The following is a 12,143-nucleotide window of genomic DNA, read 5'->3' as shown; positions in this document are numbered from 1 at the left end:
ATGGGCACGGTGTATTTTTTTTATAAATTCTAATTTTATTAAAAATGTTTAAATGTTTATTTTTGAGAGAGACAGACAAGGAAAGATAATGAATGAGCAGGGGAAGGGCAGAGAGAGAGGGGGACAGGATCTAAAGCAGGCTCTATGCTGATAGCAGAAGAGCCCAATGTGGGCTTTAACTCACGAATTGTGAGATCATGACCTGAGCTGGAATTGGATGCTTAGCCAACGGAGCCACTCAGGTGCCCCATTATGTTTGGAATATTTTAGACAGGTATTTTGCAAAGATATTTTGGATATGATTGTAATGAATTTTGTTTTGTTTTGTTTTGTTTTTTTTCTATCTTGTAAATAGCAATGCTATTTAGAGTTTCAAACTAAATCAAATCATGAAAACTACACAATTTTATACCGGACACCATGTATTTTTGATAACTCTGTCAAATTCCTTAAAGTTATAAAATTATAGATGCCAGAGATTATAGATGAAAGCAGAGAATGTCAGGGACAAAATCACAGTTGCATTTCGACATTTAAGGTATGGAAGGAAAAAGCAGGTACCAATAATTGTAATAAGAGCACTCAGACTGAAGATTTAGGATAGAATAAAATATTAACATCAGCCACAGGAGGGCTTTCAAAAAGTAGCATTGTCAGTGAGATAAAACAGTGCAGAAGCTCAGGAAAATGTAAAAATGAAAAATGGGAGAATTAACCCATTGACTGGGAAAAAGGAGGTTATTGGTACTTTCTTCAAGAATGATTTGAATACTAAGAATATAGTAAGTGGTAGAAAAACTAGAGCCCTAGGGAGTAAATGACTATAAAATGTAGAAATAGACAAAGTGAAAATAGCAAATACTCCCAAAGTAAAGAAATGGAAAATTTAAGGAACTTTCACTTTTAGCATAGAGGATATCTAAGTCTACAGTGAAGTCTCCAATATGGAGTGAAGATGAGTTTGTACTAGAGATAAACAGTGGCAGAATCATTCATGGGAACAAAACGGGATGATGTCAGATATACATTATAAATACTAAATATAATAAATTATAATTTAATAATAATATACTATAACATACTATAATAATATAATAATATAATATAATATAATATAATATAATATAATATAATATAATATATATAATATAAATACTATGAAAGGTGAAATGTTGTTTTGTTGTTTGTATTGTTTTTTTCCTGCCCAGAGATACACATCGTAATAAATGTAATAGAGTCAATAAGAAATTTAAAAATATAGCAAAGGACTATTTTTAGAAAATAAAATGAGGAGATTGAGGACAAATCTCCATGGACTTATGCCTTTCTCTAACAACATTTGAAAGTTTGAGAATTCAGATGGTGGGAGTTACCTCTGGCCAAAGAGTGGCAAAATGGGAATATGAAGAGGAAAAAATATATGATGATGGTAAATGCTTTATTATAATAGTCAACACTGGAGTTCAGGCTGAGAGAGGAGCAAATGAAGCATAACAGAAAGCAGACATGAAAAAAATTATGATTAAATCCAGTCTTCTTCCCGCTACTGCAAAACCTTTCATGATCTGGCCCCTATTTGCATTTCTAATTTTATCTCATTGCTATCACAACTCTTGCTAAATTCCAGACCCTTGAGTCTTGTCAGAGCTTCCCAAATTTGCCAGATTCTTAGGCTCTTATATTTGTCTACCTGGCTGCTTCTCATAATTCAGATCTCAGGACACATTTCCTAACTACCCTTATTTAAAGTAGCTCTGCAACCACTATCCTATTATCTATTACAATGTTCTATTTATTTTGTCCATACCGTTTAAATGATTTATAATTACTTATACATTTGTTGTATATTTATTTGTTTTTCCTGTGTATTGGCTTTCTCTCCCAGTAGAGTGAAAGCTTCACGAGAATAGATATGGTGTTGCAGACCCAACTGCAGTAACAGTGGCAAGCACATTGTAGGTCCTCAATAAATACTTTTAAGTCATGTAAATACATTTACATGAGTAAATGTCTAACAAAGGGATAGGAAAATGTAATAAGGATGAGGGGAAATTCAATGTAAATAAGGGTACGGGAAGGTAGGAAACAGCCAGAACGTGGAAATCTACCTAGTATAGAATTATTCATGAAGTTCTACATTGTGCAGCACTGTTAAGTAATATCTAAATCTAAGATCCAGCTACTCAATGGGTGAATGGTGGAGTATGGAAATGGAACATTTTGACAGCAAAAGTTAGAAGGATCCTAATTTTTATTAGGATAAAATAATATAAAACTATAAAAATGATAGCAGAGATTAGAAAAGAGTGCTGAGGCCACTGAGCAATGTGGACAAACTTAGATTCAATGGCATATTAATTCACTCTGTCTAATTGCTACTCACCTACTCACACAAGTCAATTAGTATTTATTTTAGGTGTTGAGGAAACAGATGTGGATTTCATTTATTTTATTATCTGGATACCATCTGCAGCAATACATGTTTGTAAAACATTATTATGGACCGATAATTTTATTTCATTTTTCATCACTGCTGTCATCATTATTTTCTCTGGTTTCTTCATCACCATCGTCCTCACTATCTTTAGGAGAGGAGTTTGTGCCAAGCAGTCACAAATCCGCTGACTGTTGCATTAAACGTGGTTTTATGTCTACATTAATTGTTTATCTTTTCTTTTCCTCCATCTTCCTTTTTATCTTCCTTATCCCCGATACAATGAGATTTTACCCATTTTCAGCTGGAGGGTATTGAAGTAATGGTCCATAGACATAATGAAACAGTGAAAGCTTGGCTGAAGTTAACATAAAAAAAAAATAGCCCGTAAGTTTTCACTGGCCATATGTTTTTTTTTTCCTTTTTTCTTTTTGTGAAACCACTAACCAACATGAGTGAGAAAACAAGTTTAAGTGGCAAGGTATAAACATCTGAAGGCTGGGCAAAATGATACCTTAATATGACAAATGGTATTGCTTACTTTTATTATTGTACAGAAATGTCTTCCCTTCAGACACAAATAGAGATACAAATAGCATAGGCAAGAGAATAATGTCACACATGCTTCAGAGCTTTTTGTCTATGCCCTGGTCGTCCCTTGATAGTTTAAAAAAAATGTCCTTATTCAAACCAGACTTCATTGTAAAGAAAAATGTTCTTGCTTTAGAGTTTTCACCGTAGCACCTGTTACATTCTTCCCCTCTGTCCATGAGAAAACTCTAATTCACCTACAAAAAAATTTTAAAGCAAAAGGGAAAACAAAGACAAACTAATTTTATTTCTGAAAAAATAGATAATGCACCTGTCAACTTGTATTTATTCCAGTGGCCTTCGGTGACATTTTCTAGTGACAGCAGCAAAGATTCCAAAATTGCTTCCATAGGCCCCACACAGAGATAGGTAACAGGGGACATTATTAACTTCAACACAGAGCAATTTATTGAAGCCCAACACTCCATTATTAAAATATTGGAATTTTTTCCCTTTCTATCCCACTCATCACTCTAAATGAATCCACATTCTCTTTTCTTTATCTCTTTTCCTATCCCCCAAAAAAGCCATCTGCTATTTCCTTTATGAAAAAAATAAAACCTACAATTAGTGTCTTGTTCATCTTTTCTTTCTCAAAAAAAGAGAACTATTATGCAAATACTCTGCAATTTGGTTTCAAATACTCTTTGTAGTGTGATGAGCAATTTTCCTTAATACAACCCCAGCTTTTTTGCCAGGACTTACTAATAGATTTTTTTAAAAGAAAACTTTCATGTGACTTTTTTACACTCTTCTGATGTAAACTTTTTGCATGCATATGTAGAATGAAATTATCATTACTCCTTGAGTTGTAAAAGAAAAAACATTGTTTATATATTTTATCCTGAAAAAGAAGCCTAAAATAACCTCGAAATTGTTCTTTTACCTTAAACTTCATCGTTTTCTTCCTCATGCTTTCTGAAAGCGCATTGTATGCAATGGCAGTTTACCTGTTAGTGCGAATTTGTTGGTTGATCTTAGTGTTTCTTCAGGAACTTAGGTATAATTTGACCCAATTCTTCAGGTACCACTGATATCAGGTGTTTGGAGCTGTCTTCCTCTTAACAAGATAAGCATCTACAGTGAGAGGTGCTGATGGAAGTGAAAATTTAAAAGTACAATATCAGAAGAAATAGCACTGCACTAAGAATCAGAAATCAGGAGTCTTAACCCTGATCTGCCAGTTATCATAAGACCTGAGGCAGTAAGCCCACCAGCCTTGGCTTTCTCCTTTTATAGCTGAGAATCACTGCCTCCTTTGACTGCTAGTAGGCTTATAATGAGGATCAAACCACAGTTGCAAGTTACTACTTTTGCAATGGATTCTAGATACATTTCTTGGCAATGTTTCAGAGGTCCTCAATTTCCCTATTTTCCTACAGTAGCTTCACCTGGAGAGCTTGCTACAAATGCAGCTTTATGATCAATTTCTAGACTGAATTATCTGGGAGTGGGACCAGGATAACTACTTGTAATGACAAACCTAGGCAACTCATGCTCATGAAAGACTGAAAGCCACTAGAAGAGAAATAGAGAAAATGCAATCAATATAAATTTGATGTAATTAGATAATATCTAATTTTGTGCTTGATTAAATTTGCTATTTAATTTGATTACATGTTCTGCTTATTTGTTGGTGTATATGTGTGTATTTATATGTGTGCATATCATAATTCAGTGAAGGAACCCTGTGGTTTACACTTTCAATATTAATGTTAATATTTAATTAATGAATAACAATACTGGATTAAATAAGTAATATTACTTGCTAACATTCCTATCTGTATTCTCCTTATAACTACATTGATTTCTTTTATTTCAAATGTTTACTAATGTCTTAAATGTTTTCAAATGTTTAAAATATACAATAAGTGAAACCAAAATGTTTCTACTTTTTTGGACCCAGATGGGGCCATATTCATAGTAATGACTCAAATTTGTGGCCCTGCTCATTATGCAGAAACTCCAGCCACCAGAGAAATTTCCCCAAATAGTCTGGGCAGTTGCTGAGTGTCTCATACGTACCTATAAACTACTCAGTGCTCTCTGGGCTGCCCCACTGTTCCTCACTCATAAAAGTGAAACATTATACTTGACTAAGAACCTAGCTAGATCCAGTAAATTCATATACTCCATCAGATATACACGTAATTGTGAATCATCTTTAGACTCAGCTGAATTCAACACCGCTAAAGTAGCAGTGGAGTTTAAAAGTTAATAATATCTTGGGGCGCCTGGGTGGCTCAGTCGGTTGAATGACTGACTTCGGCTCCAGTCATGATCTCATGGTGTGTGAGTTCGAGCCCCGCGTCGGGCTCTGTGCTGACAGCTCAGAGCCTGGAGCCTGCTTCAGATTCTGTGTCTCCCTCTCTCTCTGACCCTCCCCCACTCATGCTCTGTCTCTTTCTGTCTCAGAAATAAATAAACATTAAAATTTTTTTTAAGTTAATGTCTTCTCAAATAGCTTTAAAGTAATAATAGTAAGTCAAATACTTCTACAAGGCGAATAGTAAAAGACAGAAGTCTAGAGTGACCCTCCATTCCTTTTCCTACTCATTTTCCACAGCCCAAAACAATCACTTTCAGCTTCTCAGCAATTTATTTTTTCACTTAACTCTATATCTAAATAATATGCTAACACTGTCAACTCTTGATTTTTCCATTTTATGCATCATATGCTAACTTGTCACTAGGAACAACAGGAATGTACCTTTCACTTTCTTCCTATCACCCCCTTGCAGAGGTACACCTCCCTTCCCTTCAGTTTTCAATATAGTTATATGATGTCTGCATATATCAGCATTTGTACTTACGTCATTATGTTTCTACAACTATTCCCTGCCATGCTCTATAGCGAGTACAATGATTTTCTTTTTCATGGATATCTTTGTGTTTTACCAAATCAATTGCTTCATTTTATTTTTGCTTAGTTTTCTGTGCATTGATCACTAATTTGAATTTCGGTTTCTGATAAATATATATGCTCTTAATGTATTTTAAAGTCATTAGGTATTCTATCATCTCCATCTTCTTGGATCACCTTTTTCAGAGCAATATGCCCACTCAAGTCTGGACTGACTGCTATCTCAGTCTCGTGAACAGCTTTTATTCTGAAATATCCCTTCACTGTCGTTATTCTGTTTCCTCAATTCAATGTACTCTTTTAATTGCTTCCTCTTATTTAATGAGCACAGCTAACAGAGAAAGGAGGCATCTGAGAGAAGTTTCTTTAAGAACAAGCATGGCTGAACATGTGTGTATATCCACTCCCTTGGTTGAATTTTTGCTGGCTTTGGAATTTGAGATTTAAACAATTTAAGTTTCAGAATTTCGAAGTCACAGCTCCATTTGGGAAAAGGAACTAGAAGTGGCCCCAATTTTCCCTATATATAAATTTACATAATCTTATTATTTTCACCAGAGTACTTCTCTTTCTATTTTGCCTAATAGCCGTAGTCCACAATCCTTTTTTTTTTTTTTTTTTTGTCCCCAATCCTTTTGATTTAGCTTCTCCCAAAGACGAAAAGGAGGAGGAGATCTGCCGTCTGAAGTGCCTCCAAAATACACTTTGAAACGGTCCTACTGACGTCAGTTGCTCCTCCCTGTTCCATTTGCACAGATTTGAGGCACTAACACTACTTGAGACTTTGGTGGTGACACACGTGGTGTAAATTGGATTTCTTCTCAGTTTCCCTACCTGCTACATTAAGCTTCGGATGTCTTATGTCTGTTAATTTAGTTACTACTATTAAGCCACATTCTACTCTGTATTCTATCTTTATTGCCTCCTTTCTATGATTGTTGGTTTCTACCTCTTTATTAATGCCCTTATTGTTAATGTAGTGGAAATGAGAGGAAATGGAAATAATTTGTTTATTCGATTTTCCATGTCATCTTAAATAATAGATCAGTAGAGCTTTCTGTCCTCCATTTTTAGTCTTGAAAAATTTCAAAGGCACAGAAGATATACAAGAATGCTAATATAAACATTCTCATAGCCTCAAAGTAGGTACACTAATTGATAATAAATTGTCACATCTGTGCCATCCCCCTTGTGTGTGTGTGTGTGCATGTGTGTGTGCACATGCACGGAAGGTCCTATTTGTTTTAAATTGTAGTAAAGATACTTAAAATAACTTTATTGGAGAGTAACTTTAAGATGCACTAAATGATTATCATATGTCCAATCTTCATTAAACAAAAATGACATGATTATGATAAAGAAATTAGAGCTATTTTCTCATTTCATGAAATGATAAAGTTGGAGTAGACAAGTTTTCATGGTCTCACTCAGCTATTATATTTTATGATTCTATAACTAATACATGACTTATAAATTTGGAAATGAAGTAGAATTGAATAAAGGCAAATGTATGGAGCAAATTTAAAGGTTTCTTTTTCTACATAAATCCCCAATGGGCATAGTGCTTGTAATTGTTTAAGTTTTGATATTTATAATTTATTAAATTATACCTGTGTATTCTATCTGACTCCACACTAATAACAGATGACTTACCTTTGGTTCACCTTGTACTATGTACAAATAATTACATTCGTATGGATTATTGTACTCCAGAACCAAGATCAAAAGTTAAAAATCCATGGTATAAGTCAAGATTCAATATCAACTTACTTAGCAGTAAATAAAATCAAATATTGTTCATACTACAAAAGACAAAACACTAATAGTAATTTTATATTCATTTAATTTTATAACATTGTTCATCTTAATAAATGTATAGTCCTTGTTTTTTCACTCAAATTTACTTGAATTAAATCACTTTAAAAATAAAATAGCTGCAATAATGCCTTTTCATTTTTAATGGATTCCATTGAATGAGAGTACATTTTCAAAATTATTATCAGCACCGTTAATGTAGTGAGTGCTATAAAGGAATTTGAGTTGAAATTACATTTAAAAATTTTTTTTTAATAGGAAGCTTTGATCATGGCAAGTATGGACCATCCACACTTAGTACGGTTATTGGGTGTGTGTCTGAGCCCAACCATTCAACTGGTTACACAGCTTATGCCCCATGGCTGCCTGTTGGATTATGTCCATGAACATAAGGATAACATTGGATCCCAGCTACTGCTTAACTGGTGTGTCCAAATAGCTAAGGTAAGTTCCCATCACTTTTGATGGAAATGACTCTCCTCTCTTATCTCCTAATCTAGAATAGTATGGATACTGAAAATATGTCAAGTCTTTCAGTATATTTAAATAAAACAAATTACTTGTGCTATATTGAAAGATGTAGGGAAGTATTTGCATTCAAATCACAGATCAAACACATGATATACTTATATATTTGGGGAATTTTTACTGCTATTTGTGTTATGTTAACCAGATGCCAAAACAAATAGATTACTGATCAGAAGAAAAAAAATGTTCTACCAAATTTGTTTAGCTTTTTGTTTGTTTTGATGTAGTTTAATTAACAAAATCCAAGAAAGAAAAGATTGAATATAAGAATTATCCCATTTTAGACAATTTTATTAAGATAGTATGTACATTTAATTCTCAATATTAGAAATGATCAAGTTCTAAATATCCTCCTAGACATTTTGATAATTCTCAGTTAGTCTTTAATGGTTGGGGTTTTTCAGCCTGGCACACCGTCTCGGGGATGTAACATGCATATGGAAGTGGCATGGATCTCAGGACCTGAGGTGATGGGGTGGGGACTCTGTGGTGACCTAGAGAACACCATTGCCCTCTGAAAGGACTATGGTTTTTTCCACCATTGTTATGTGTTCTTCCAGTGTTTCCAAGGGGCCAAAATTCTGGATTTTTTTTTATGTGACTTCTCCAAATTTAAATCTTGGCTCAAACTGCTGAAGTGTTCTAGAAACCAAACAAAGCACTTATGCCTTGCAGTCCACTGGTGTGAAATTTCTGGTGTCCATGTTTTACATTCAAATAACCCATTTATGATCACCTATACCAAGAATATCTCTTGAAAATTTTCTCCGGGATAAATAGATGTGAAATGAGTTTTAATTCTCTATTTAAACCTCTATTTACATCACAAATTGACCTAATGTTCAGTTAATTCTATAGATGTGTTCATCTTTGCATTTGTATTAGATGCCAAAGTGTTAATTTAGTAATTCTAATCTATTTTTTTTACAGCCTATGAATGAATAAAAATTCATTTCCTAGAGTATAAATTTGAGGTAATTCTTAAAGTTCCAAAAATTATCTAAAGAGAAAGTCCAGTTTAGTTTTCATACCATAAATTCCATTATAGTTTCATTATGGACCATGTTTTATATTTTTGTTACTATTACATGTTGAACTGACAACTTAGAGAATTTTTTACAGTAATGAATTTGAAACACAACTCTTCAAAAATTGATTTACTTACCTAAGAACTCCAATGAATTATAAGGTGAGCTAAACATGCAATAGAAACTCTCCAATCATTCTAGCAGTATAAATGAGAATAAAACTAAGTTTCAAATTTCTTTGCTGTTTTCTATGTTTCCTGCAGTATTCTTCATAATTTAGGTTTTGTCCTTAGAGATTCATGACATCAATATATCATTTATGCAAAGCTGTACACTCTAATAATAGAAACTACTTTGAGTTCCCTGAATAATTGCACTGTTTTAAACCATTTTGCCTTTGTGAATGCTATCCTTTCTGCTTAGAAATCTTTCCTCATAGCTTCTTGATCACATGTGATGGTCCTTTCATCCATCAATGCTGATTGGGTTCCTCTGCTTACAGAACCTTCCCTACTCAACCTTTTTCTCCAAACAGAAGCAATTTCTGCATTTGTTTGGTCATTGGTACCTTGAACACATTTTTATTATTCAAGTTTTATACTATGTATTGTATATGATTGACTGTATGGCAAGTTTCTTTAGTCATTAATCTTTTTAATAAACATCTATAGACACCTTCCATGTATCAGGTACTATGCTGCCTGAATTGTCTAGGGGCAAACAACGTGGACATGGGCCTGGTTGTCTTTGTATACCCTGATGGCCAGAATAGCCAACAGATAAAACAATTAAGTATAGTATTATACTTAATGCTTGGGTTCACATTTTGACGAAAAATAATTACAGAGCACACTTAAGGTAGACACCATTGAATCCTGAGAGAGAATATTTGGCTGTGGGATGAAAATTTAGGCAGAGGAAAGATTCCACAAGAGCTGTATAGATATGGTGACCATGTAATGTATCATCCAGCTGGGACATTTTTAAGAGTGAAAGCAGGCTCTGTCACTAGTTACGTGAAGGCAACAGACACACAAATGTGTTAAACAGAACAAGGGATGTGGGAACCCTGTGTAGCATGAAAGGTTTGCATTTTATTATAAAAACAGTAGATATTGAAGTATTTTACGTTCTAATGGGACATTGCCAGTTTATATATGGAGCTGAAATCAAGGCAATCCAAAAATGAAAATGAAGATGCCAATCAGAAGTCTGGGGGTAATGAAAGTAAGGAGAAGTAAATAGGATTAAGATATATTTTTTAGATAAATATAGGCTTCTGAATATGATAAGTTGTTGGGGTGTATGGTGGTGCTCTTTCCTGAGCTGGTGAAGGCTGAGATTTGAACATAATTGTAGAAAAAAATTTGAGAGTTCAGTTCCAGACATGGCAAATTGCAAAGGTTTATACAACATGAAACGGGAGCTTTCGACTAGGTGGTTGAATTTGGTTGCGACTCTCAATATAGAGTGAAGAGTTTTGGGTATTTAAATATATGGGAAATTTGTAATGACCTAGCTACTGATTCAGTCTGATTCATATTTCTTCCCAGCACCGAAAATTGGTATTGTAGCCATTCAAAAAACATTTAATAAATACTTTTAACTCATGAGGAATTTGAAAAAATCTTTATGGGAAAAACCCATAAAGAGAGAACACTTCCTTCATCTTTTTTTTTCTACTTTGGGGGCACAATTGTATAGTGGAAACAGCATTAGGATCTGAAGGACCTGCATTAATATGATGGTACCCACTTTTTTTTTAAATATATGAAATTTATTGTCAAATTTGTTTCCATACAACACCCAGTGCTCATCCCAACAGTTGCCCTCTTCAATACCCATCACCCACCCTCCCCTCCCTCCCACCCCCCATCAGCCCTCAGTTTGTTCTCAGTACTACCTTTTTTTCTTATTTGCAAAATGAGCATAATTGTATCTACTTGTGGTAGGCTGAAATATGTTATATCCCATCCACGGCATCTGTGAATATGTTACTTCACATGTTAGAAGGGAATTGTGAATATTATTAAATTAAGGATTTTGAGATGAAGAGATTATCCTGGATCACCAAGGTGGGCCCAATGTAATCTAAGAATTCTTATAAGTGGGAGGCAGAAGGATCAGAGTAAGTGAAGATATAAAGATGGGAGCAAAGCTGGAGCGATGTGCTTTGAAGACAGGGTGCTGGGAAATAGAATCTACCTCTAGAAAGGAAATAGATTCTCCCTACAATGTTCAGACCTGCCACATCTTGATTTTATTCCAGTTTACAAACCAATTCAGGACTTCTGACATCCACAACTGTAAGAAAATAAATTTGTATTGTTTTAAGCCATTAAATCTGTGGTAATTAGATACAGCAATAAAAAATTAATATACTTCCTCATAGTGGCTTGCAAAGATTAAATAAAATAGTCCATTGCAACTTCCTTGGCTCAGCTCCTAGAACATGAAGTGCTTAAAAGCAATCTGTTTTTATTACGTATAGGTTGAAAGCCTCAAAACAGAGAATTGTTTTAAAAATTTCTGTAAAATATGAGTAATATGGTCTGAGTAAACACAAGTATTTCACAAATAGTTATTCCAGTAACTTAGTAGCGTTGTCTTCTTTGCTTTCAATTCTTACCAAGAGTGGCTCAGGAAAGTAAGATAGCATCATAATTACTTCAATACCCACTTTGTTTTTTTCACTGATGAAGTTGGGGGGTTGGGGGTAAAACTGTAAAGTAACTTATATATATTTGTGTTACAACATACCTGTAGAAAATACAACAATACATAGGAAAATAATAATTATAGCTAACATCAAGCAGCTCTTACTCTGTGCAAACCACTACTCTATATTTTATTCATTAATTAATTTGTCTCATCACAAACCTAT

General features: G+C 34.0%; 1 protein-coding gene across 6 annotated transcripts in view; it reads left to right on the top strand.

Moving 5' to 3' along the window:
* ERBB4 (erb-b2 receptor tyrosine kinase 4) overlaps positions 1-12,143 on the top strand; it is a 1,120,478-nt gene that overhangs the window by 946,685 nt on the left and 161,650 nt on the right. For all 6 annotated transcript variants that reach the window (XM_027051681.2, XM_027051663.2, XM_027051688.2 and 3 more), the window contains one exon: positions 7,962-8,147. In XM_027051681.2, the coding sequence (XP_026907482.1) occupies positions 7,962-8,147 (186 nt within the window). The remainder of the gene's footprint in view (positions 1-7,961; positions 8,148-12,143) is intronic.

The sequence above is a fragment of the Acinonyx jubatus genome, chromosome C1 (assembly GCF_027475565.1).
Source record: "Acinonyx jubatus isolate Ajub_Pintada_27869175 chromosome C1, VMU_Ajub_asm_v1.0, whole genome shotgun sequence".
NCBI lineage: Eukaryota > Metazoa > Chordata > Mammalia > Carnivora > Felidae > Acinonyx > Acinonyx jubatus.
This window is presented reverse-complemented; position numbering and strand designations above follow the sequence as displayed.